Raw genomic sequence first — 27,872 nt, forward strand, 5'->3', positions numbered from 1 at the left:
CAAAGTTTGTCCATGTACCTGAATCACACTTCTGCAGTGCGCACACTTTTCAGAGAGCTGTTCAGAAACTTACAGGCTCTCCTTTGGGTCCAGGAGGTCCTGGTTCACCTCTTCCTCCCTTGCTCCCAGGAGGTCCTTGAGCTCCAGCATTGCCTGGAAGACCCTTGGAAAAGAAAGGGTTTGTATGAAGACAAAGCAAGGTGCACATCTGTTTTCCTATGTCATACAGTCCATCATTGAACGGATGCATATCTGAACACCTCCCTTATGCTCTCACATAGTCACAACCCTGCAAGTCAAAGCTACAAGCACAGATTCTGCCCTCAGAGCAGTGCAGTGCTGTGTCACCTCTTCTCTCCACCAGGGAAGTTCCATTAACCAATGGAACAGATAAAGGCTTCCCAGCACTTCCTTTCAGCTTCTTTCTGACCATGTCCAAAATCTGACAGCTCTTTCAGCCTTCTGCATAATAGCTGAAGTAATTGGCCCAGCAACACAGCAACTACTTTGGCTAAATAAGTTTCACATGCTGAATGCAGTGGCCAAAGCCTATGTAAGAGCTCTGAGCAATTAATCATTAGTGTTTACTTACCTGAACAAAAACTAGCTGCAAACACTGTCAATGCCAATAACACCAAGAGAGTGATGAGACTGTGGCAGGGGAAAGGCCCAGACAGGTCCTTTTTATCCAGAATGATACGGGAAGAGGAGGAAAGATGCAGTGCAATGGAACTGCTAGAAAGGTAAATCTTTCTCAACATATTTTGCCTGCATTTCCACGCTCTGGCCAATGCTTGAGACACATTCTCAGTTTCCTTTGGGCAGCTCCAGAGATGCTGCACAGTCCCCACTCCTCCTGTTCCACGCCTAGTCATGATGTTTCCAACTGCACCAGTGGAAACACATGAACAGAGAAAACTCACTCCACTGCCCAGGGCCTGTATTTCTCAACGCTGGTGCACTGCTTTGCAGAATCACCAGGATGCCTCCCAATAGGTGCAGGTAAACAGCTGTCTTTGTGTAACTGCTGCCCTGTGGCCAGTGGCTCACTTTCTGATAATGCTCTGGGGCTGTGCCACATGGGGCAGCCTCTGGTAAGAGAGTGGAGACATCTGAATGTTGCATGAACCTACCGGGCTCCCTTTTTCCCCTGGAGGTCCTGGAGGTCCACTGCGACCAGGCCGGCCGGGATCTCCCTGAAACAGCCAGAGAGCAATGGTCATTACTGACGTTGGGATTTTGTTTTACACCACTGACATGCGCCATGTGGAACCCAGTGAGGATGGTCAGCAAAACTCTTCCCTTAGTTCCTGTTTCTGGTGATGGGATCCACACCCCAGAGGCAGGAAAGATCTTACCAACTCCATGACTATCAATGGAGTTAAGAATAAATACAGCCATTGGTATTTAGCTCTCCCCACTGGTGGTCTCTTTCAATACTCTCTGCTCACTGTTCAGAATACATGTACCTTTGCACCTTCATCTCCCCTTTGTCCTTGGTCTCCTGCATCTCCTGGGTAGCCGTCAGGGCCCTAGGGAAGGAAAGAACAAAGAAGCATTCATTCTTCAGTAACAACAATGTGCAGTTTTCTTGCAGAATAAATCAACATCCTTAGAAAGTCATTCTCTAGTGACTCAAACTCAGTTTCTGCGTGCTGCTGTTGCTCCTTCACACATGGAACAGAGGGACACTGGGGGATCCCAGTTTTCCTGCCTACAGAAAGGAGGCATTGCAGGCTGTGCTCCCCTGTTGCAAGCCTGGGACTGGACCATGCAATAGATAGAAAACGGGCTAGTAACCTCTCTTATCAGCCATATCTTACTGCATGTGTAATTCATTCATCAGCTCAAGTTAGTAGGGCTGCTCATCTGATCTGCTGGATGAAAGAATAATGCATTCCTACCTTGTCACCAGGATCTCCCTTACAGCCTGGTGGTCCAATTCTCCCCAGCTTGCCCTAGAGAGAAAACATTCAAAAGAAAAAGACAGACAAATTCTAGGTATCAGAAGGGAAAAATATGGTTTTTCATGTAACAGTTACTAATTTTTAACATCCTCAGCTGAACATACCTGTGATTAGACAATAAAAAGCAAATGTGTTCCTTAAACTGGAGCATTGCTGTCTGCGGTGCGCAGATACAAATGGAGACAAAGAAGCAGTCTGGGCACCTTGGAAAACCCTAAATGGTTGTAGGGCTATTGTTAGGAATTCAAGCACACTCCTCCTTGCACACGTGCCTTGGGTGATAGTTTAAGGCTTATGAAAATGTCTCTTGAAGTTGGATTTCACAGTCATTCATGTCTGAGGTTGTGCTAGGCCTCTGTCGTGTGTCTTACAACAGAGTAGTTCGGGCATGTGGTAATCATGCTACCTGAACAGTGCTCTTAGAGTAATGATATCCTTGCTCTGTGCTCCAAAACTGCTTTGCTAGTAGCCATTATATAGCTAGCCCCAGCTGGACAGAAGTGGGAAGGGTGACCGGCAAAAACTTTGATCATCCATGTGCTAGCATTTACTGCATTTTGCATAAGGGACATTGCTGGTAATTTTCAGCTCTTCACTAACACTCAGAACATAATTTCATGACATAACTAAGCCAATCTAAGAGCTCATTGATGCTGAAAAAGGAAGCTCAGTTTTCCTGAGCAAACCCGACATATACTGGCCAGCAAACAAGGCCAGTTGAAATTTTCTCAGCTTAGGCTATCTCTGCCCTCACCTTAGAGGGGGCAGAGGAGTTTAGAGACTTTGTTACACGGTACTTGAACTTGGCCTTAACAGAACGGCTTTAACAGAAAGAATAAGCAGCATTTTAGAGATGAAACCTTAGATTCTGTGAGAAACTGCCTGTAAACACCAAATGCATGCAAAGATAGCCTACAAATCCTGCAGGTCACTAATGCTAAAGATGAGATATCTATACCCAGATGATCTGAGTTTAGCAAACTCTGCAGCAATCTGGGTTATATAGTCTTGTAGAGAGCTTGCTGACAAAGGTATAGCACTTCTGTGACCCACGTGATTACATCTCCAACTGAAACATTTCTATAGGACTTTGCAGAATAATGTGCAAACAAGCTCTCAGAAACCTCAGTCAGATTAAGATGGAAGTGTATGGGATGGGAAAAACAAAACCTTCTGAGGGGAAAACGGGACATAAAGCAATGAAGCAATAGTAGTGAAATTACAGTGTGTTCCCAATGCTGTTACCTTCTGTCCATCAGTGCCGTTCCGGCCTGCCACGCCAGCAGCACCCTAGGATCAAGGGGAAAAAAAAGAGGGATTAGTTATCTGTTAGAGATATTCGAAGGTTCAAAGTTGGGACTACACGCAAGGTAGAAAAAGTCCTTTCTTACCCTTCGTCCATCAGATCCAATCTCGCCCTGGGGAAAAAAAGAGGACAGGAGTCAGCCAGTCTGCCAGTATCATGCTCATCACAGTCATAGGACCATGTCCCAGGGAAGAATAGCTAGGCTCACACAAATCTTCTTTCTGGTCTCTTAATGTGTGTGTAAGGGGACTGTGGATACTCAGACACCGCGTTTTGTGCAAATGACTCTGCAATCTCTTTGTTACTCCCTACTCTGCAGAAAAAGAAGCTGGGACGCTCCATTTCTTCAAGGAGTTCCTTGCCTCATATTCTCCACTGACCAGACCATCAGCTGGTGCAAAATGCAGTATTTCCTCTGATGTCATAAGGAGAAGAGTGATCTGCACCGGCAGTGGATCGGCCTTTATTTTACTTCATTATGAAGTCACGCGGTGTAGTTTCTCCTCTCATGCTGGAAGACCTACCTGTATTTTTGAACACCAAATGCTGGAATTTAATGGACTACCCACTTCCGAAGTGGCTTAGCAAGAACATCACAACGTTGCAAGACCATGAGAAATGCCTGAAGGAGGACATAGGCCTCGAGAGGCTCCGAGAAATCTCTCCCCATTTCCTCAAGCACTTACTAATAGGATTATTATTCCCACAACCATGGCTACACTCTGACACAAGTATCCCCTTATTACAACAAACAGATCCCCCCTGGCCCAGCACCCAGACACACCATGAGAGCTTTTTTCTCACCTTTTCTCCTTTCAGTCCTGGAACACCCTAGAGCAAAACAAGAAGAAAAGAAATAAAATGATGGTAGTGCTTGGAGACTCATCGCAGCAGAGGCAGAAGGGCCAGCAGACACACAGGGGAACACAGAGGTGAGTAGGAGATGGGGAGGTTGAGAGGGAGAAGCAGAGCTCTCCGCACCACCGAGGCCAGGCACAGGCCTACCTACACACAGCAGTTGGGCCCCAACATTGCCCACGCTTTCCAGAAGGAATGCCTGGCAACAATTCCTAAAGCCGTATCGAGTGCCTGAATCAAAGCCGCCGGAGCTATACAACCCCTTCATTGCCAGTCAGAGGACTTTGGAGGAGAGAGATGTGCCAGGCACCTGACTTTGAAGATGGAGGCATTCAAGCACAGCTGAGGGAGTGACTGATGGGTGTCCTCTCCTTTCGGTAGGCGAGGGTAATACAGGGAAGGGGCAAGAAGGGAAGCAATATTGAACAGTGGAAAATCAGCCTGGATCTCCCCATTGCTTTTTACCAAAAAGAAAAAAAAAAACAGTGAATGCAAAGAGCTCAGTCACTGGCTATATGATTCTTACCTTGGGGCCAGGGTATCCAATTGGACCTTCAATACCTGGGTCACCCTTAAAGAAAGGAGAAACTGAGAATTAACTAGGGCACAATACAGATGCAACTCGAATTAACACCGGAAGAGCGCTGCTAACTGCAGCAGAGGGAAGACCTGTCATAACTCACCTGTCGTCCCTTCAGTCCAGGAGAGCCTGGTTCACCCATGTTCCCTTTCGCACCCTAAGAACAAAACAAACAATAAGTCAGGGCTTGGTGCCGACTGTAAATAAAAGACAATTTCTGGTATCATCAGGCTCTCTGTGGCTGCTCCTAGAGGGTGTCCTACTGTACTTGTGGAATTGGACCTACTTTATTCCAGGGAAGGCAGGGGAAAAGCTGTATGGGGAGGGGAACTCACAGGCTGGCTCAACAGAGGTTGAAGCGTGCTGTGGATTTTGGTAGGATGACACATCTTGCACACATGAGAGTAGGACATCCTGCTGTTGGGAAACCTGTCTTGCTCCTGCTGTCCCAACACAGATTCTCAGTTGTCAAATGTGCTCTAGTGTGCCAAAGAGCAGGCTAGCCATGGCTAGAATGGCTGATGCTAGGATGCTTCTCTGCACTGTTGCTGGTGCATCATCCTCAGCATGGTCATGAGGAGACACCAGTGCTGGGTGTGTGCTTCACTTGCAGCAGCAGTACAAATCTGCCAGGGCCAACTCAGGTGTTGCAGAGTTACTTCCCACAAGGATGATGCTACATCTGCTGCAGTTGAGGTGAGGAGATCTAAGGACTTGCACAGTGTCTGTGACAGGAGCTAGTGTAATTCTCTTCTGATACGTTAGGACTACTCACCTTCTGCCCTCGGTACCCCTTGGGACCAGGTGGACCTGCAATTTCCAGGCAGGTCATCTTGTAGCACTGAAAAATATCAAATTAAAAAGGAGGTTTGCGTTAGCAGTATGCCTTCGGCTTCATGTTCTGAGCCAGCATGCACCCAAAGCATGATTGTGTGCACCAGGGCTCTCTGCTGCCCACACAGCTCTTCCACTGATTGCAGTGGTAAAAACTGCCAGTGATAAGCTGGTATAAAAAAAAAAAAAAAAGTGATCCAGTGGGATCACAGTTCAGGCAGCAATAAGCGTGCTGAAAAATCTTACTCATAAATTAAAAGCAGAAGGTTACCATAAGCACATTCAGCTTGGTTTGGCTGTGGGCCCAAACCCAAAGAACAGGATAGTTAAATGTCAAACAGAAGGCATTCTGGGCTTGATGTTCGGGGGCTCTCAGCGGAATTCATATGCATTTTGGGGCCTCATTCTACATACATTTTTCTCTGTGGTCCAAGGCCCATCCACACGAAAACGACTTTCTTTAGCTTTAGCCTGCAGACCACCTACAAAATATGTCTCCAAATCCACAATGATGAGATGAGGCCCCCAAGGAGTTTAAGTGAAGAGGCTTGAGTTCACTGATGTGAGGGAAACCACAGGGTGGGGGGAGGCAGAACGTGAAGAGTCCAATATCTCATTTTAACTAGTAGGTAAAATGACTGGTCTCCAGGCCCTGCACAGGCTTCCACAGGCAGGCAGCGCTCCTGTCCTGTGCAGCTCAGAGTAAAATCAGACCCACTCGCGTGAGATACTAGCTAGTCTTCTCTAAGCAAGGAAGCTTTAACCTATGTTGTGTAGAAATGGCATAAAGATGCTGTTCGCTTACCTCTCCGTAGGCTTCGTGTTTCTGCAAAGGAGAAAACAGGACAAACAGAATCAGTAAGCTAGTTAGCTCCAATGGAAAAACAACATCAGAGTCGTGTGTGTGTTCCGTTGGAGATGCGTGTTACGATCGGGGAAGGAAGGTGGTAAAGGTCTCATGGCTTTAAATGTGCCTGAGTAGAGTCCCTGATTAGCAGTGCCTCACAGATGGGGCCTTAAACACCATTCTGATACCTGAGAGGAAGCTCAGAGACCCTCACTGATCTCATTTCTACATGCTCTTCCACGTGGTCCCAGGCTTTTGGGAGGCAGCATAGGTCTGACCTAGTGGAACAGACATCATGCGGATGGCAGCCTATCTAGAAGTGCTGGGGAACAGAGGCGCAAAACAAGCAATCCTAGTTAAGCACCTAATCAGAGAAATCAGATGTATTCAAGACTCCTTTTGGCCCATAACTGCTGAAAGGACATAAAAAAGGAAGAGAAATAAGATGGAGGCTTTTCCATGTTACAGGCAATCTGCAGAGCACTGCTGAAACCCACCACAAGGCTTCTCAGAAAGCATCCCAACTTTTCATGTGCTGTTTCTCTTGTCACCCTTCCCCGGTGGGGCAACACTGCTATCCTGTTCCCCAGAAGGGAACACAGGCACAGGGACACTGCATGACGACTGCTCAGGGTCTCCCACATCTCAGCCACACACCTTCACTACTGACCCAGCCTTTTTCATTGCTCGCACTGTGTGGTGGGCCCTTTTATATGCTTGATGCTGGGCACTTGCCTCTGAGGACTCTCCCTAACCCTCCCTCTCTGTCACACCATTTTGGTTCCCCCCATTGTACTCGCCATCCACAGTTCAAGTGAGAAAGAGCATCTTGGGCAGCACGGACCAATGGCACTTACCATGACTTGGATTATCCTCTCTGTAGTGTTCACGTCGACGTCAAGGGTGTCTTTCTGCGTGATGGCATAGTTGTTGCGATAAAGCTCATGTGGCAGGTTGGCAATCTCCCGCAGTCCCTGCTCATAGACATTCTCACTGGGGGCCACTGCAAAGAGCTTGATCCCCATGTCTCGTGCCCTCTCAGCTTGCATCTTCATTCCCCCGCAGGGACTGCCAGTTACATGGCCATCTGTGATGACCACTGCAAAGTTCACACCAGGGGCCATCTGGCTCTGGATCTGCTCTGTCATGTTGGAGATAGCACAGTCTGTGAAGGTGCCCCGGCCAAGGTAATTAATAGCATACAGCTTGCTGAGGTATGTGTCTTTGCTGCTTGTTAAAGGGCTGTAAATTTCCACCACATCTGAGTAGTGAAGTCCTCCAAACCTCCAAGTGATGGACACTTGGTTCTGGTAGACCTCATTCTCCAGTTTATCGATAAACACAGGGATGAACCGCTTTATTTGATCCACAAGGCTCTGGATAGGCACAGTCTGCAGAGCAACGCTCTCCGAAGTGTCAATGATGAAGTACACATTGATGGGGCAGTCCCTCTTTTCTGCGCAGAAACAAGGATGTGTCAGAGCACTTTAGGTAACATTGCACCCCCTTCTCTAATGGCCAGAAACATGGGCTGCAGAGTTTAAAGTTCACAGAATTTTGAACAGAGCAAACAACAGCACAAGGCACAAGATTCAGATTCCTGTGAGGGTGTTGCAACCTGTTACTAATGACAAGTTATTTCCACCTGGATTGGAGGAAACTGATTAAGTCCCTGATTTGAACTGAGAAGAGCAAGGATAAGACCCTTGCTCTCCTATACTTCAAATGAATGCCCTGACTGCTACGTCGCTGGCTGCTTTCTCTCAGCTATGGACAATTTCAAAAGGACCATACCCAAGTGCAGTACTGGAAAAACACTAGCTCTAGCAGTGATATCTGTGTTCAGGTCAGAAGATTCTTTAGTATCAAGGACTTCAAAATCCTAAGATTTACTTTCTGTTGAATTAACCTTGAAAGTCTTGCTATTTTCTGTAGTCAGGCTGGACATATAAATAAACTCCTCCACACTGCAACTGAAAAGTTCTGAAATCATCAAATTCAAAATAAATTATTTTTTAATATCAGATATGGAGCTCAATTCTGGAGACTTGTTGGTTTTAAGTATTGCATGACTTTGGAGCATATCCACCACTGGCAGGTCTGAGCTCTTCATTCCCTAACTCTCTGCACTCCAATGCAAACTCAGAAATAAGAGTTTTGACTGAAGGTGGCATTTCCTACAGAATGACAGATCGCTACGCCAGGGTGCTGCCCAGGAGTGCAAAGAAGCAGGTGAAGTATAACATGCAAAAGTTAGTTCCTTCTGAATAGACTCAAGAACTGAGGGTGATCACAGCTCTCCGTAAAATTGCTACCTACAAAGGAGACAGAGACACATCCAAATTATCTGGTTAATACCTGCACAGGAGGTAGGACTGAAGTCTCCAACATCCTCCTCAAACTGAGCGTGGAGAGGAACTAGTGCCATACAAAGAAGAGTGGAAAAAAAGGCTTGTCGGAACATCTCAGCAGTTCCTCTGGATATTTAAATGCCTGTAGGAAAATACAAGTAACCTGTTAAGCACAATATACCACCTCCTAGCTCTGCTGGGTTCATGCAAAACCAGCCATGCTGGGTTCATGCAAAACCAGCCAATACTCCTTGTAAACCCTCTGCAGTGAAGAGTGCAACAACCCTTCTATTCCTATATGACCTTTCCATCACTGTGATACAAGAAGGGGGATGCATCTCTGGGCCTCTAATGTAGATTTTTATATTGATTTGAAATCTAAGTAACTTCAAAAAATTTTACTTTGCTGGAGTCTGGTGCAAGTGATTTAGAAGTGCTTTAGCTCCTCTGTCATTCTGATGGGAGAGATCAGGTGACGGAGGTGTAGACAGCACATCAGAATCTTCTGATTCCACAGTTACTCTTAGATGTAGTCCAGCTGCCCCATAATCACATCAGTTCCAGTGACGTCACCCCAGACCCACGCGGACGTAACCATTTGCACTCATTACTTCACCTGTTCAGCCAGAACACAAGTGAAGGAGTGCAGCAGGCCCCTTCTGCCTCCACCTTGCCATGGTGATGCCCGCACAATACCCTAATGGTACAAAATCCCTTGCTTAACAGTGCTGCTTTGTAGCATGCACAGCCCATAAACAGACGTTTGAGAAAGAGCATAACTTTAGTATCCAACACATCACTAAGGTTCTAAAGTCCAGCTGCACATTTAAGCACATTCTGTGTAGGGTTTTAACAACTTAAGCAGCAGAAAAAGTAGACTTCTAGTCTGAAAAGGCTTTGGGGATGCATGGAAGTATTTACAGGAACCCAGGAGTTGAAAAGATATTCCAAGACAAAACATAAGCAACTATTATTATCAGCAAAGGATATGGAAGAAGAAGTTATCTCGTTCCATCTGAATATGAGGAAAAATTTCTTCCCTGTGAGGGTGACCGAGCACTGGCACAGGTTGCCCAGAGAGGTGGTGGAGTCTCCTTCTCTGGAGACACTCAAAACCCGTCTAGACACGATCCTGTGCAATGTGCTCTGGATGACCCTGCTTGAGCAGGGGAGTTGGACTAGATGATCTCCAGAGGTCCCTTCCAACCTCGGCCATTCTGTCATCCTGTAATTGTCTTTATGACTGGAGTACAACTGTGCTAGCATGGCAGCTTCACGGCACACAGACCATGTACTAGCATAGCTACTTTTTTGCTTGATTGTCAGCTCAACACAAGCCAGGCAGTAAGGGATATGTGTTATCTGTGTTATGAAAAGTAGGCCTGAATGAACTCCAGAAAGAGAGCTGCTTCCTTAAATGTCATTTTCTGGTAGCTCTTGGAGGAGTCCAAGGTCTGAATGGGCATGAGAGCACATTCATCCTCCCTTGAGTGGGGTTGCACTGGCAGTGCAGGGAGAGCATGTGCAGCTAGCTGCTGCCTTAGGTGCATTAGAAACAGCATTACCTGAAGAACACAGATAGCTCAGCTTGCCACCATCTCACTAGAGCCTTCTCTCTGTGTAGCTAGTGACCAGTTATTCCCCAGCGAGAGGTGTCCCAGGCCAGTTTACAATGAAAACTGCAGTGCATCACAGGATTCTGCAGACTGGTTTACACTGGAAAGGCCTCTTCCTATCAGTGCTGATGGTAACCTTACCACAGTGACAGTCTTCCTCCTTACTAAGGGCTATGCATTTGCCAAAAAGCCTGAGAGAGCCAAAGCTCAGGTGGGATTTTAGATAGGGCAAGAAGGAACCCACAGCCTTTGGAGAACTCCTGGGGAGGGACAAGAGGTGCAGAGATCTGAAAGCTTCAGTGGCACCAATGTGAATTGCCTCACACACATGGCCCAGGAAAATCTCTGATTGTCAGGGCCTCTCAAACACCTCCAGCCCAGCACTCAAATGCCACTACTGAGAACTTGGTCCCTGGGGCCTTTCCTTTCCTCTCCAGCAAGGAGCTCAGAGAGGGTGCAAAGCTATTCATCAAGAGACCTGAGTGTGGCCTCATGAAGTCCCTGCGTAGGTCAATGGGGCTGAATTTTTATTGTGCTGCAGAGAACAGAGTAGGTATTTTAAGCATAAAATACTTATTTTAATCCAAAAGGGGCATTTTGGCTAAGATCAAAGCTTCCTCGCTCTTTACTACAGGCTTTTCTCATCTTATCTGTCCTCTACAAGGCAGAGCTGCAGGAGATCTTGATTTCTTGAAAGAAATAACAGCTTTGTGCTGTTAGACAGAATCATTTCAAAGTCAGTCCTTAGCGATTACGCAGGAAGCTGGACACATCAGTTTTTGGAGAGACCGGGAATACTGGAGGTTTCGGCCAAGTAAGTATCTGACTCACCGATCACAGTATCCCAAGTTTAACCAGCTCCGTTCCTCCTGCCATATGTGTGGGCGAGAAAGGCACAGCGCAGAAGAGCTTCTCTACAGGCAGAGTCACATGGATTAGAGAGGGGGCAGTTAAAACTACACAGATAATGAGGGTCAGCTCCAGCACAAGACTGCCCTTGCCCACAGCTCCCATGACTTCATACTCTATCAATCAGGTGGCCTTTGCCACCGCACAGACAGAAGTGCAATACAGAAAAACTACACCTCAAAACACTGGATATACTTCACTTTGCCATCCTATTACACACAATCTCCCTTATTCCACTATATTACACAGTCTCTCTCTCTCTCTCTCTCTCTTTTTTTGTTTTTTTTTTTTTTAACAGTTTTGCTGCCCATGCCACTAGTGGCACATGCTGCTCTGTCCACTTCCCATGTCAACGCCCATAAGATCCTTCAAGCAGTACCTATCTCTCCCCATTTCACCCTTGCCCTGGTGCCAGCCAAGCAGTCATTCCCAGCACAGCCCTATCCTTTCCCTTCTCAACCTCAGCTTTTAGGGTAGTGCCAGGGACCTTCCACAAATGTGAAGCACAGAGCAGGAGCCGGAGGGCTGGGCTGTGAGCACAGCATTCACTTGGAAAGTATACAGAGGTCCTTCCCCACACCTTTTACAAACTGTTCACAGATCTCAGTATGTGGAGCTACATTAGCCTTCTGCGATACCAGAATCCCATTCAGCGACTTCATTCAATGTAAATGAATGCAGGAGGTGAAGGTCACTGGAGGCCTCTCTCTCCATTTAAGGAATCTCCTAGGTTGGACTGGGCAATGCTGCCTATTCTATCATCCTCACAGTGTTATCAGCTGTTGTGATTCTATTGCAAATCTCATAACATTTGATATTTCCCTTAGAGCCCCAGCCCCTGCTGTGAAGTGTTTGAATGCAAATCTCAGATTTCACTGACAAAAGGGTATATTTCAGACTACTGCATTTTCTGGATGTTGAAGATAATTTTTGAGCACTGACAAGACAGAAAACAAACAGAAAGAGCAAACTGACTGTTATGATTTGGGGAACTGACTCATGATATTTGAATGCCTGAGTTTGCTCATGCTACTCCTCCTTGTCCCCTTTCACAGAATGACAGAAGGATGTGAGCGTACATCCCTCCCTCTGCCAGAGCAAGACCAGGGCATTGCAGGAACAAGGTCTCACAAGGATTTCTCCTGAAATTTCCTTCTCTCAGTATTTGTACTATTAAGTGATACATCTCTTTCCCCATGAGAAAGATATACAAAATGTATGCAAGGAAAAACCCAGGGAATCTCCAGCAACGGTTTTAGGTCCCGTAAACAGATCATGAAGGCATTAGGCTGTTAGGGGCTATGCTCCCACCTGATGCCTCAGGTGCTCAGCAGAAAAATGTATGGTCTTGACCCATACATCAGTAGTGCCCTATAGTGTGCCTGCTGCTCCCACACTCATAGCCCAGGCGACCTGGTCGCTACCCACACCATTGCAAATCCGTATGACGTTATCTACATAGGGCCCTGCAATAATGGAGGTGTTGCAGGAGGCCCCAAATTCTCTACTTGTGGGTACCTCTTCCCATCCTGAACAACTGAATTAAAGGTAATATTATGACAAATACATGACTTGCAATGACTCTTTCAAACATGCAAATTAATTTTGGCTTTGTTGCACACTTACAACTGACTATTTGCACAATCTCACTGCAGGGGAAACTCTCATCTCATAAGGCAGAAGGAGAATTTCCTGCAAATACAACTGACCTTATCCTTCATGGTGCTCCAGAGAGCACAGACTGCTTACCAGCTTTTAATGCGCTAGAAGGTTCATCTCAAGTGCCTGGCCAGTCAGACCCACGGTCTGTCTTATTGCACACATTGATATGTCTGAAGTTCCTCCTGGTACACCTTATCTTTCTCCTTCAATACTACAACACCTACTATAGCTGAGAAAATTGTTTTCCTGAATTTACAAAAATTCAGACACTCCACATTCTAAGCTAACTCTTTTTGCAAGGAGCTTACTTGCGGCCACTAGTGAAATTGTGTCACTATCAAGACAGAAAAATTACACTAGCTATGGAGACTAAATTTGAAAACTGCAGTGCTGGTCTGTCATCCACTCAATCTCAACTTTTTCCTGGTCATGACCAGTGGGGCAGCGCCTGTGCTGCTATCCAGATGTGCAGACAGCATTTTGCTCTGCTCAAACATTTGTTAAATAAAATAAAACCAGAAAAAAGTGCCTCCCATTTGGAAAAAAAGTTCATATAAATGCACATCCTCTTCCTCATTCATTTGCACACTGTCTTTGCACATTGCATATGGAAGGATTTTCAGTGTTTGTCACACTCTCTACCCAGACACATCCCATAGCTTTAATCCCTGGGTACACCATCCACTGGGACGGTTTCCTGCCTGTTGCAGGGAATCCAGCTCTTTTACAGCTATCCTACTGCAATTTTGAGAGGACTTAAGCCAGTGCAAGGCACACGGAAAGGCGGCCAAAGTGGTAGAAATGTTGTTTGCAGCTGGGAGAAAGAGCCTCCGCCCGGACACTGTCCCACCCTCTGCCAGAACCGTCTCCTTCCACAGGACAGCACATGCCATCGCTGGTGAATATTGCAATGATTTTTGTACGCTCATAGCCACCAGTGAACTGCTGGAACTTCAGTAGTTGCAAACCAGAAACAATTACACACTCCAATATACAGCACTAACGCAAGAAATCAGCAATCAAAAAGAGCTACTTAAATAGCTGACCCAAAAAAACCAAGCACAACGAGAGCTGCAGGAACTTGCTAAGAGGCTGTTGCAGTCAAAAAAGAGAAGAGCTTGTGCAGATGAAATTCAGCATAAGTAGGAGACACAAATTACATGTTAGTCTAATCTGGAATACATACCTTTATTTCTGAGGGTTTTTTGTTTTAAATCAAAGAAGAGTCACTGTGCTTCACGGCAGCAGAAAGATACCATGCTGCTACTGTTACAAACAATGACTTAATCGTCTTATAACTAGTGAACTCAATTAAGTTGCACTAAGGAAGAATTTGGTTCAATAGGTCTTCAGGGAGGGAGTTTCTAGACCTCTGGCCCTGGCACATGAGAATCTGTGGCTCAAAATACCTGAATCTGGAAAAAAATCTTGTACTTGGAAAAATGCCTGAACTCTCCAAAAGCTGAAAACAACAGAAAAACATATACCCTTTTATAGCAGATACTGTCTAAACACAACATGCCTGAAATAAGCAGCTTGTTTGAGAATCTTTGAGCAGTGGCGAAAGCTGTGTAACCTGCAAGGGCTCAAGCTGGGATTTCAAAAACCGCTTCTTTTATTCTCATCTAAAGAACCCTCAATAGCTGTGCGAATGCTATAAAAGAAGAAAATTCTGCCTACCTGGGAGACAACTTCATCAAAATTTCTTCCAAAAACCCTCAGAAATGTCAAGAAGACGACTTTGTGGAATTGCTCGTATCACGAAGGCTTCTGCATCTTCTGATGGAAGAGTGAACTTCCCTTTTTTTGGGTGTTCTGGGTGCGTATTTTTAGGGAAGCAAAGAGGATCAGTTGGGAGTAGCAGAGGCTTCTCCAGCTGAGTTCCTCTATTCCCCTGCAGACAGGAAACTGCCTTCTATATTTCTCCTCCTTCAAAACTGTGTCAGACAGTGTCTAATTTGTAATAACTTCAAACATCCACGGAGAGTCACTGTGGGTCCACCAACATCTCAAGATGGACCCCCTCCAACACTAGTCCCCTCTGAGGGTGCACACTGGGGTGGGGCGAGGTTGTCATGTTTGGAGCTGAAATAGTTTTTTTAAACAAGCTGGAAGAAGTCATACTTTTCCATGATGAGGTCCCTTTTCGTGGTTGGCATTGCTGCCCCATATATTTTTACCATCAAATAGTTTTCCTCTTTCTTTCACTCTTCCTCCTCCTCTTCCCATCTTAGTAACGTATCCTGAGCGGAACAAATAAAATAAGAACGTGTCAAAAAAGAATAACTTGCATCTTAGCCTTTTCAAATACTCATGCCTTACCCAGGCACTGCCAAGACATCCAAGTCTGAGTATTACCTCTTTCTATTGACTCATTTCCAATTTTTTTATTTCAAGGGCAATTTTTAGCACAACTAAGCGAAATATAGGGGCATATGTCCCAACAAAACATGGAAAACAGCAAGGACTTTCAGGAAAATGGCACATTATCTGCTGAGCCATAATTTTCTGTCTCCAGTCTTCAGAGCCACATGGGCAGTGTTAAGGGACTCAAATGAGGCCCCAGTTGCCAGATAACATACATGGGGAAACCAAATCTAACTCTCATTTAACTCTATTGACTCCCACGTGGTTACAAAAGTGAAGAATTTGACTTGAGAGATCTCAGAGTAAGCTGCTAACCCACTAATCCTGATCTATAAGAACATGTTGCTGAAACTGTTTGTGCATGTGAAAAATGTCTGAACTACCAGCCTAAAACAATTAAAAAAAAAATCCAATTCTGGCTAGAACTTTAAATGCCAGTTTCCCTATTCACATCAAACTACCTTGACAGAAATAGGAATCATTCTGGGGCAAGTGAATGCTGAAGAATAAGCTTACCTGACAAAATAAGAAACTTCTCAGAGACTCCCTGGAAGAACAAAGTTAGGGAAAGAAGGATTTCATGGGATCATCCAGTTCCAGCAGAACTTCTGCAGCTCCAAACAGAAGGGCTGTTTTTCTCCTCTGGCGCATTCTTGAGTATTTTTAATCAAGAGAAGGGGTCCAGCTTCTGATGACACAGTGATCACAGGGGCACATCAGAAGTCTAAGCAAGGCACCTGCCTTCCAGTAATCCATCTAACACACCATGTATTGGGCTATTTCTCTTGTCTGTCTTTGCTGCTGCTTCGATCTTTTTCCTCTATTTAGACATCAGTTTTCATGAAACTTGGAGCAATACTATCTTCACATCTCTATTATATATGGCCACATGTAGCCAGTTCATATATTATTATAGAACGGTCTGACAGACGCACAGACAGACACACCAAAGTGGTAGTATGTCTTATTTACATAAAAAATCAGAAGCAGTAACCTCAAAACAAAATGTTGTTTTCTTCCCGATTTGTTTGTTTGTTTGTTTTTTAAATAATCTTCTTTTATAATTGGCTGTATTAAATGCTTGAGCTAGTCCTCTGTATTTTTTTTTTCTTGTGAATAGGATGAGAACGTAGGAATCACTAGAGGAAAAAACAGCATGGAGCAGGAACCTTTCAAGACAGTATCAAAATTTTATCTAGCATCTATTTGCCTCTTAGTAATGGGAATCCAGATGGACCAAGACTCTTCTTTCTGCTGATTCTCTTCTATGCTTAGCACTTGCTTCAGTATGGAGGTCTGTCCACGTGGGGACTCGCTCTCTTCCACTCACAAGAGCCTCATCTGGTATCCCTAGTCTCCCTGTAGCTTCTCTTCCTAATTCCAGATGAATTGCTTCAATATCTTTTTTCTCCTTTTAGTGGAACTGCTTATCTCAATGGACAGATTTCTGCATAGAATGTGCACTGACACAGATTAGTTGCTCATCCTGTGTATATCTGACATAAACACTACTATTGCTGCTCACAGTACATACCATATACTGAACAGTCATTTAATTTTCATTTACATGTGCAATGCAGAGATAGGAAACGTGGAAAGATGAACACCAGAGAGAAAGAAGAAAAAAATCTGCTTGATTTTCTGCTCTCCTCTATGATTCTGTGTAGAGTTTGCAATAAAGGAGACAGTCAGGTGCTGATGGCTGCTATTTCATTTACATTCCCTTGTGGAGTTAAATGTGACTTACAGTATGTTTAGCTGTTGCTTTGTAAGCTGTATAGTAGCCCATTTTTTAATATCTGAGTTATAACCCCCAATGAAACGTAGTCTTTCAATTTTAAAAATCACTTATATCTCAAACAACTTTATGGGACTGCTGCGGTTCTCTGGAAAATAAACAGCTACTGTAGTTTCTTTGTGCCCCATCTATCTGGGATTCCACTCTCTGTTCATGCGTTTCTGAGATTATACATTGATCTGAGGATCTTGTTTTCTAAATATGTTAAGAAAACCAAAACAGAGCCCAGATTTTTAGAAGCGTTTAGTGAAAACAATGAAAGTTGCTTTTCAAATATTTTAAAGTTTGTGGTTGATAATCTCAGCATTTTTCCGGACTAGAAACTGAACAGTGGATTTTATGCCCTTCTTTTTGGTTGCCATTTTCTGAAATTCTGCTTGTTTCCTAACTCCATTCCTATGTGCACAGGCAGTATTTTTGTATTCTCCCCCAAGTAGCCGGTCCCTGCTTCCATCTTCTGTGTGCTTCCTTTTTGGGGTTGAAGTCAGTCAGGAGATCCAAATTCGTCCGTGCTGGCCTTCTGCAGTTCTTGCTTGACTTTCTGCTCATTGGAAAAGACCATTCTTGTGCTCGGAGGAGGCCGTTCTGGAAGGTCAACCAGCTCTCCCTTTGCCCTCCAGGGCAATTTTCCATAGGATCCAGCCAAGCAGGTTCCTGAATAAGCAAAAAATATAATCTTCTCAAGTTCAGGGTTGTAATTTTATTATTTGTCTTGTTCACTCCTCTAAGGATCTTAAATTTCCTAGTCTCATAGTCCCTGCAGACAAGGCTGCCTCCAGACTTCACATCTTCAACCTTTTCTTCCTTGTGTTTGAGTAGCAGGTCCAACAGAGCATCTCCCATAGTCAGGTCATCAATCACCTGCATCAATAAATTGTCTTCAATACGTTCCAGAGACCTCTCAGAGTGGTTGTGTCCTGCCTTCCTTGTGCCCTTCCAGCAGATATTGGGATGGCTGAAGTCACTCGTGAGTACCAGGGCCTGCAGCTATAACGATTTCTCCACCTGCCTAAAGAAGACTTCATCTATTTCCTCTTCTTGATCAGGTGGTCTGCAGCAGACAATTACTACAACATCATCTGTGTTGATCTGTCCTCTGATCCCTACTCCACCCAACTCTCTTATTTACGTAGAGTGCAATCCCTTCTCCTTGCCTGTCCACCCTATCTTTCCTGAAAAGCCTATATCCACCCACTGTAGCACCTCTGTCAGGAGAGCTGTCCCACCATGGCTCCGCAATTAAAACGAGGTTATAGCTCTGCATCTGCATCTGATTTCTAATTCTTCCGGCTTGTTCCCCATGGTATGCAGGCTTGCATACGGGCATTTGATATGATCCCCAAATCATGCTGCTTTTACAAGGAAAGTGTGAGGGCCTCCCCTGTCATGCTGTCATGACCAGATACGTCTGCTCTATCCCCTGGCCCTTGCTTCTCTTCAGGTTATGATAACCTTCCCTGGCATATATCCCAGCCTTGCACAGTAGCCTTTCTTCCTCAGATAGCATCCCATGGGCATAGAAGCCAAGCCCTGCCTGTGACAACAGCCGTGCACCCAGTTGTTGACCCACTGAATGAGCCTATTTCTATTGAAGCCTTTCCCCCTCACTGGAAGAATTCAGGAGACACCACCTGGGCCATCATGCCCTTCAACTTTGCCCCCACAGCTCTGCAGTAACTCTCGATATGCTGCAGGTTACCCCTGTCACCAGCTTTCTGTGGGTGGAAGAGCAACAGGGGTCACAGTCTGAAGGCCAGATAAGCCTTGGTAGTCCTTTTGCAAAATCCCAGATCATGGTCCTTAGAAAACAAACCTCCAAATCACCAAGTCAGGCCAGCAGACAGGTGCTTCTGTCCCCTGCAGGAAGGTGTCTCCTCCAATACCACAGGCTCAGCTGGTTCTGATGTACCTCCTGACAAGTCCTGTTCGTCCTCACAGGTATCCATGCTGCCGTACCTATTCTGCAGTTGTAGGTGGAGTGGGAACCTCCTCCTGTTGCTAGAAGTCACAAGCTTCTGTCCTTCCCCTTAAAGAAACAAAAGAACAAAAAAACCCCACCATTTTCATAAACTAACCCACGTCACGGAAGCCCCAGAGTGTAAATGAGAAGGGTATTACTGACCTGCCTCATCTAAGAGCTGTGGGATGCTCCAAGGGCCTGGTAACACCAGTTACCAGAGATTCATTGACAGGCAGGAGTATGCCTGTTTTATGGCTGAGTCAGTAATGATCCCCCTCACACAACCATGTATCTACAGAGAAGGTGTAAACATGAGCAACAGCCCCCACTGTATTTGATATCCTTGAACTAGATGAGAAAGCATTGCCAGTCTTTCTGACGGAAAAGCAAATGTTCATTTGATACCATATACTTCAGAGCTATTTCCTGGGATTTAGGCCACTAAGCCAACTGCTCCAGGATGTTTAGAGAGTCACTGAGAACACAGAAGTGCAATGTGAGGCTTTGCATACGTCTTCCTGTTTTAATATTCTGGAGTTAACATTTAAGGCCTCTACACTATTACAGTTCTTATTTATTTAGCACCCAGTTTTTATATACAGCATTTGTGTGCACATAAATTTTTATTTGCTAACACATAAAGAAGTTAAGTTTGGAGTTTCTAGTTTTTTATTTTAAACAGCCTCCCAACCTACAGCATTATTGAAGCCTTGCCAGATGCAGGGCTAGATCTGTAACCTTGTGGTTTTTCACTCAAGATCAAGATCATTAGAGGAAGTCCCAGAGACTCCACTTTGTTTAGATACCGCAGTGGGAAAGGGAACAGCCAGGAATGGAGATGGTGCTCCCTGATCCTTCAGCTGGTCCTGCGCTGCACAAACTCCAGAAGAACTTATAGGAACTGCTCTGAATTCCACTAACGAGGCATTAATGTGAGGCAGCATGCTTTTGTTGTTCCAGTGATAACGTGGACAGGCACCTGGACTGTTGGTGGGACTGCAAGTCCCATTGTGTCACAATGCTTGGACAGCAGAGAAGAGGAAAGTTGGGTGAGGGTGGATGAAGGCGTGCAGGCCGAGTCATGGAAAGTGAAGGTATGAAAGAGGAGAGGAAGAAATAAGAGCAGAGCAGGGAGTGAAGCATTGGTATGGGGAGAGAGGGGAGCAGAGGGGAACAGGGGTGAAGGTTGGCATCACAAAGGGAAAATGACCCTTGCCGTGGTAGACTGAGACTGAATCAAAATAGACCCTTACTCAATAGTGCCCTGCTCAGCAAAGCCGTCATTATGAGAGATTTCCAAAACAGTCTCCAGGCCAGGGCTGTGCAGCAGAGAAATGTAAAGGTTTCCATATTTGGTTAATATTCATCTTTGGCTGTGCTTGCTTGGAGCTTCCTCCTTTTGCCAGTTCTTGCTAGATAACAGTTTGCGCCCAGCTCCCAGCTCTCTGTCTCCCTAGGCTTTTCTTTCACAGCCAGCTATGAGCCTGCTTCCTACTGGGCTTTCCTCTTCTTTCTCTCATTTATGTTGCAGAAGGTCTTTTACTTGTCTGATTTAATTTCCTTTCCAAAATTTCTCAGTTTTATTGGTGTCATTCTGGATCAACTCTTTTTGCCGTAAGGTACAACTATCTCCATTGATCAACGGATGCGGACTTCCTGATTATTTCTAATAATTTTTTTGAGGTGGTTATTTCTATCTCACTTGTCTGGATACCCTTGCTCCAAGTTTTATTTCCCCTTTGCTCAAGATGTAGCTTCCTGATACTTTAAGCACTCTGGCTTAAAGAAATTACAGGGCTTCTCCTGAGCTCCTTTGTCAAGCTGCTTTCACTGCAAACTTTCTTTGGATTTTTGAAATCTGTCCTTTTGAAACGAAACATTGCTTACAAATTGGTTATTATTTTACCTCAGAATCAATTGTGAACTGCTCAATTCACAGACTTACTTTCTACAGTTAGCCTTACTACAATGTGTTAATGGTTTACCAGTTTTGAAGATCCTCCCTCTTGACAGGCCAGTGAAGTCCTTCTTCCTGGAACAGCTAAACAGTCATACTGTCATGAATCTCTAAAGCAGGAAAGGATCCTTGTACCCACTAACTGCAACACCTCAAATTTCAAAAGCTGGACAACCTCCCTAGGGACTCCAGCTTAAGTTCAGAGTTTCTGGCTGAACATTCATGAATTATTGACGCCCCCACGTAACCATGTCCTTGTATGCAAAGGTATTAGGGGACTATAAACAAATTCCCACTTAACTTTCCCTTCTTCTATCAAAATGCATTGAGCTCAACCATTTCAATACCAGGATAAGTTAAGGAGCCTGGGATTCTCCTAGAGGTGTCAGATAGTAGCAACATAAAATCATATATCAATCCAGAAGCAAAAGAATGGCTCAAAAGAGAACAGAGTCAGCGCAGAGAGAGGAAAGACTGCAACCTTGTCTCTCAGAATACTTTCCCTTTTACCAGTTTCACAATCCCATGCTTTTTGACGCTTTCATCTCTTGCAGCACATTTTTTCCATAAAGCCAGTCAAGATTCTTGAGTCCTAAACCTTACTGAATCACTGAGAAGAGCTCTGCTTAGTGAGGCAATTGCATTTCAGATTGTTGGCAAGTCAAGGCCACAGGGAGGTGGGCGATGCCTCCCTGATTTGCAGCATATGTTGGATAATCCTGAACTTTGTGGAGACTTCAGACTATCTTTAGTTTCATAGACCAGGGCAGCAAAAGTGTTAAAATAAGCATTTTGTGTCTTTGGGGCTTCATGGTGAAATACAGCAAGAGCAGAATGACCCAGCTGCATTTGTTTTATTTTCTTGTCACCAGAGAAACGAGAGGAAAATCTTGCAGTGGTGTTTCCATGAAGTTAAGAGGAAAAAAGCCCACACAGTTTATAGAGGAAACCTCATTCCCCTCCCCAGCCTTTTCCCAGTGATGGTTCAAAAAAATGTACATTTTTGAACTTAGTCACTTCCCGCCCCACCCCAGGTCCTTAATTCCATGTACAGACCTAAGAAAAAGAGATTTCAGTTTCCCTTTTTTCTGCCTATGAACTTCTATCTAAACATTTGCTTTTTTTACTGCTGGAGCCTGGCGGTATCGCCTCCCTATGAAATAATGACTCTGGCTAGGGTTACAAATATAATATAGACTTTTGCTGTTAGACTTCAGCAAACTGTATGAATAATACTCCCTCAAGACATATTCATTAAATTAAACCATAAATCTACTGGGGGCCACTGTTTTGCAGTGACTAATGGGTATAAATAGAAAGAAAAGGAATTAATTAGTGCATTTGCCTGGGAAAAGAGGGGGCTGAAAGTAAGGGATCAGATTAAAAAAAAAGCCTCTCCTTCTAATGTGTGGGTACAACAGAGTGGGCTTTTGGGCTGGGAATAGATTCATCTTGATTGGAGTGACTTCCCTTAGGAGCCTGGTGGCCTGGCAAAGACATGTTAGGGCTCAGCAATTGAGCTGATTTATTTGAAATGCTACTCTTGTCTTTAATCCCGGCTATGTTTCTCAGTAACCACACTGCTCTCCTGCCCCAAGGTCTTAAATGAATTTTTCCAGTATCAACACTTCTGTGGAGCTGAATCCTTGGGACAGATTATCTGTAATTCTTATTTCAACTAGACCAGTAAAAAGGAATTAAAGAGGAAATACACAAAACCCCCTTGAAGCCAATGGGAGGCTTTCTGCGGGCTTTTAAGACCTTTGAGTCAGGTCCTAAGAGAAAGTCTGTGACTTCAAGGTTGCAACTTGTAATTAAAGACGCTCAGCAAGAGAAAGTATTAATTTTGGCATCCTGAAAGGCCCTACCGATCCCCCAGTGGTGAGGTGGTCTTCGGAATTGCGCTTAGCTGACCCCATCTGGGCTGTTTCCACATAAAGGTGCAATAATAGAGCAGTCAGATGGGAACCCAGTTCAATACTGAATGCAGCAGGCAAGCTTTATCTGGTGTAACAACATGCTGGTACAGCTGCGGCAATACCTCCAACACTGCCTTAGAGAGGTTTGCCTTGCATGGGCAGCTGGGCCAGTTACGTGCACAAAGCAGCAAAAAAGTCTTCCCTTGAGTGTCTCCCTACCTGTGCTGTAAGGTTTCTTTTTTTTTTTTTTCTTAAAGAAGTTATAGGGAAAGATAAGCCCTCTCTTCCAAAAAACATTGGACATTTTGGATGCAGAGAGCAAGAAGGTAAAGGCCTAGAAGAGGATCTGATTGATGCTTACATCGATCAATAGATCCCATGTTCTTCTTTTGTTCTCTGTTGCGAATTAGAACCAACCGCACTGACTGGAATGAAATGGATTTATTGGCGCTCTCTCTGTATACTTTATATCGTATGCTTTTAGGGCAGCAACTACCTTGGAGTGTCTATGTACCACTAGCAAAAACAAACAAAGCAACCCCCAACACCCTGACCTTCACTGAGATCCAATGTTATTATCACAGCAGAAGTAATAGGTCTGTAGCCGTCGTAGAGGGTTTATCCCTTGGTGAGTAGACCAGATGTGAAGATTTACGAGTCTTTTGTTGCCTCTGAATAAGTGAGGTTTACTTTTGCTGATTCTCTAGCACCCACAGAAACACACTAATGCTTTCACACAGTTAGAAAACAGGAAACGAACCAGAAGTCTGTGCATCTATCCTGCTACCTAAGCTTGACAGCAAGCTCCAAGATAAGCCACCATTTGTATTCGAATCACTAGAGAGGCAAAAGACTCTGCACAGGTAAATGACAGCAACTACTAAAATTGAATAGTAATATCTTCTTGAGTTCGTACAGTAATAAGGAATTATTTCTAGCTACTCAGTATCAACATTGCCCTCCCAAACTCTCTGGACAACGAGTGCTGCCCCGGAACAAGGGCTTCCATCATGACCCAAATTCATGACCTGAATATAAGGCCAAATTTATCACAGCTTAAATTAATAACATACTTTGCAGCTAATTCAAGCCTTGTTGATACTGGGTGCCGCAATTATGCCAGGAGACGTGCCTCAGAACGGAAATAATACTGAGCTCTGAAATCTCAGCCCACCTTACCAACCCGGTCATGAAGCTAAAATGCAGCGTGTCTTCAGCCCTCCAGGAACTGACTTTTCTTTGCCTTTTCTTTGCCTGAGGTAGTTGGCTGCAGGGAGCTGCCCTGCTCTCTGAACACCACCTGGCCAGGGGAGCATGATGAACCGCCAGGGCAACCACCCAGCAACTATTCCTACTACTACAGAACTTTTCCACTGCTTAATGGTTGTTGCTTTTCACATTTTTGATGTGACTCCAGGGAACCCTTGACAGCATTTCAGCTCCTGACTATTCAGGCTTGGCTCCCCAGGTCATGTACAACAGAGTCCTACTTGTGTATTCCTGGCATGACACTTACCACGTCCTCTTCCCCTACCCATATACTGACATTTTTTCTCTAACATAAAAAATTGTAGGCCCTTGTTTCATTTGTAGCTGTATATTCATTCTCAAAAAATTTGAATTTCTGTATCAAAGAGTCCTTCAAGCCAAATACAACATCCCACCAGAACTAATATCTAATTAGTTTGTATCCAGATTCTTATGTGAGCTGTTTTCAAAGGTGGTTCTACAAAGTAAAATCAATACTTCGCATTAGTAACTTATATTCCTCTGAGAAAAAACAGGCAAATACTCTGCAGAGGAAATTAGCAACGTGAAAGTACAAAAGGAGAGCAATATTCCATCCTTCTTGGGTTTCTTGTTTTTGATGGTACCTTAAATCAGCCCAAGAGATCAGGGTCGCAAAGGAATGACAATGATTTCTGCCAGGGATGAGGCATGTCTTTTTACCAGTGTAACAGAATGTCTGTGCGTTTCACGAGTATTAAGGCAAGTCCAGCCTTCAACATCCTATGAAATAACATCTTGTGTTCAAAATAATTCTCCTGAAGACTGTCAGAGAAACTCAAGTGCTTATCTCCAGTCCAAATAGGCTTGAGATTTTCCAGCTTTAGCATGTGATAAGCATAAAATAAACTTTGGGGAGCTGAAAATGCAGGCATGCACTCACCGTCTTCTCTGTGTAGTTCTTTACCCCCCCCATCTATCCCTTATCCATCCAGATGCTGTAACAGCCTCCATCTACAAAGAGAGAATATAAAGAGAGAAGCAGAAATGAGCAAATAAACATGCACTATTTCTTGCTTTAGAAATAATCTTCTTGGACACACAAGGCAGATCCTCATTTCACATTAAGATGTCTTCTACATTGCTCTGGCAGCCTAGAGGGTCCTGAAGTGCCTGATGCTACCTCCTTGAGTGCCTCTTTGCGCAGCAGTATAACTAGTACAAATGCATTAAAAATGTGCCCTGCCATCTACACAACCCTTGTCCAAATCCTAGTTAAGTCACAAGATAAATTGTTTCCTCCTATCGTAAAATCATGGTACTTACGGCAGGTTCATCAGTCTATTTGCAGGAAAAATTCAAGGTTTACAGGGCAAACATGAACATCCTTAAAAGTGACACGCTCACATTTGCATGCTTCCCTGCCTCATGAAAGCAGAATCATCACCTTATCTACTTGTAAACACTTGTCTGTAAGATATATGAAGATCAAAGATATTTCTGGGATCAAGAGACAATATAGCATAGATTACCTGCATGGAGGCTCAAGGACAAGTACAATTAGAAAGGCTGGGAGGTGGAAAAGGGGCTAGAAAAGGAAAAATGTAGAAGGAAGAACTGGTAGAAGCCACTGGAAACCCTGTGGGGAAGTCAGCCTCCCACATTCCTTTCGGGGAAACCAGATAATTGAAGAGCGTAGGAGTACTTGATAGAAAAACCCAGACCAGAGATGTTTAAAGTCTTCAGGCCTCTCATCAAGAACACATGGAACCTATTGACAGACCACTGCTTTGGCCAGTGGTGAACAGAAGTCTTCCTGGGGGGAGAGGACTGAGGGCTGGCAACATCTGGCAACATGAGACAGTAGGGAGCAGAGAGAAGTTGGTTTTGGCAAAACCCCTACCATGTTTTTCCTCTATGAAAAAATGGGAAGCTTGTCTCTGGTCCAGGGCTTTGCTTTTGAAATCCTTGGGAAGAGGCAGAGGGAGTATGCAGAAGGCCTACGTTTGCTGCTATGCAACCTTTGGTTCGTGTAGATGTTGCAGGTGCCACAGAAAACTAGCCTATGCTCCTTGCCTGTCAGCAATGAAAATAATGACTAGAGCTAGCTGTTATGGGGCACAAGCATTTCAGAGGGCACCTGAACCAGAAATGCCAGTAAAGATTAAAGCTCAGGTTCTATAAGTCTGAGCTGCTAAGGCCAATGAACAGCTCAAGTTCCAGTTTCAATATCATACTGATTTAAGGATCCTTCTTTCAGGAGAAACTTGTTTCCAGAACCAGTAGCTGCTTTCTCACTGCCCAAAGTTCAAGCTTCCATGTTCCACGGGAACCCAGCGTGATGGACAGACACATCCAAATGGCACTGTAAACATCAGTTTATGTCCAGCAAACCTGAGACTCAGCTGAAGGGAAAGCCTGGCTGACCTCAGGCTTTCTCAGACTAAAGCCACCGGTGCCCCTTCACTGTCCTCACCAGTGCCTCCTGCGGTAACTCCATTACCTCAGATTTTCCACTCTCCTGGGAGTCCTAGCTCTGATATTGGAGTGTTGATTATGCAACACAGTGAGGGACTATACCAGCTTGAAATGCGTCTCCAGTTGGAAAATAGTCTAATTCAACACCCAAGGTCAGAAAAAAGATTTCACCGACTTCAGCAAGAACTGGATCAGGCTTCAATTCTTGGGCATAGGAAGCACATCACTTCTGTGACCCGAGACATGGGCTGAGGGATGCTACCACATGATGTGCTGATTTTAAATCTTCTTAGATTTTCCATGTTCTTTTCTGGAATCATTGTCATAACACAGGCCAAAAAACCAAGACTTGTAGACAGGACTTTATCAGTAGGTCCAGGCAATAAATAACACATTTATTCTTCACATGGTGGTCTTGTTCACAACCAGAACCCTTCTGTTCATAGGAACTGAATGCTTTGATTATAGAGAAATCAGCTCAGGCAAAAAAATACACTCTTTGGCTGCAAAAAAAAGCAATGCACTGCTTTCAAAAAGTTTCTACAGAAATCACATATTTCTACAGAACACCCAGAAGTGAGCCAAACATTTAAAGGAAAAAATTTCAGCAATGGAGAAGTTATCTATACACTGCACAAGAGCAGGGGAAAGCAGCTGCCAGCTTATTGCTCCAGTCCAGCTGCATGATCTTTGCACCCTTTTGATACTTCTTTGAGTAGATTACAGCAAACACGAGCCATTTGCCTTCTCTCATCTCCCTCAGAGCTAAAAGACTGATGGGCTCCTGAATGGCTCCTCATTTGCCTGCCAACATCCTCTTTCAGAAAGCAGTGTGGAAGCCTTTTCCTGTCCCTTATCCATGAAAGGAGCCTAGCAGGCGCTTTGTTTTCCTCCTAGAGTCCTTAAAAACTTTTCAGTAGATGCTTGCCAAAACCTGACAGCATCCTGCTGACATGCTGAGATGATTGCTTATCACGTTGATCGGAAGAACCTCTGCTTTTATCTTGTTCTTCCCCAGTTCTTCCCACAGCCATGTGCCTCCTCTGGTCTTCACTGCACACTGTGTAGGTCAGGCTCCAGCTCTTCACTTGGGGTTTCTGCAATAGTGACGGTCCACAACTACAGCTCTTAGATCCTACCAATATACATTTGAAAGAGATTGCTAGCTCAGCTGAGGCTCCCAGCTGGCAGTGACACCAGAAAAGAGGCTGCAAAGTACCAAGCCTTCAGGCAGAA

The 27,872-nt window shown here is 44.6% G+C and overlaps 1 protein-coding gene across 3 annotated transcripts in view; it reads right to left on the minus strand.

Moving 5' to 3' along the window:
• The window catches only part of COL6A2 (collagen type VI alpha 2 chain), a 39,385-nt gene extending 20,037 nt beyond the window's left edge, over positions 1–19,348 (minus strand). The window contains exons 1-16 of one of the 3 annotated variants that reach the window (XM_068947700.1): positions 19,218–19,348; positions 18,909–19,121; positions 14,611–15,173; positions 8,751–8,885; positions 7,250–7,848; positions 6,351–6,371; positions 5,487–5,552; positions 4,815–4,868; positions 4,658–4,702; positions 4,078–4,104; positions 3,359–3,385; positions 3,213–3,257; positions 1,905–1,958; positions 1,470–1,532; positions 1,134–1,196; positions 74–163 (exon numbers count right to left, since the gene is read on the minus strand). In XM_068947700.1, the coding sequence (XP_068803801.1) occupies positions 74–163; positions 1,134–1,196; positions 1,470–1,532; positions 1,905–1,958; positions 3,213–3,257; positions 3,359–3,385; positions 4,078–4,104; positions 4,658–4,702; positions 4,815–4,868; positions 5,487–5,552; positions 6,351–6,371; positions 7,250–7,848; positions 8,751–8,856 (1,260 nt within the window). In that variant the 5' untranslated portion in view covers positions 8,857–8,885; positions 14,611–15,173; positions 18,909–19,121; positions 19,218–19,348. Of the gene's footprint in view, positions 1–73; positions 164–1,133; positions 1,197–1,469; positions 1,533–1,904; positions 1,959–3,212; positions 3,258–3,358; positions 3,386–4,077; positions 4,105–4,657; positions 4,703–4,814; positions 4,869–5,486; positions 5,553–6,350; positions 6,372–7,249; positions 7,849–8,750; positions 8,886–14,610; positions 15,174–15,813; positions 16,788–18,908; positions 19,122–19,217 lie in introns of those variants that run through there. The other 2 variants (XM_068947699.1, XM_009680566.2) reach the window with 2 other exon arrangements.
• Positions 19,349–27,872: the final 8,524 nt, after the last annotated feature.

Source organism: Struthio camelus, chromosome 6 (assembly GCF_040807025.1).
Source record: "Struthio camelus isolate bStrCam1 chromosome 6, bStrCam1.hap1, whole genome shotgun sequence".
Taxonomy (NCBI): Eukaryota; Metazoa; Chordata; class Aves; order Struthioniformes; family Struthionidae; genus Struthio; species Struthio camelus.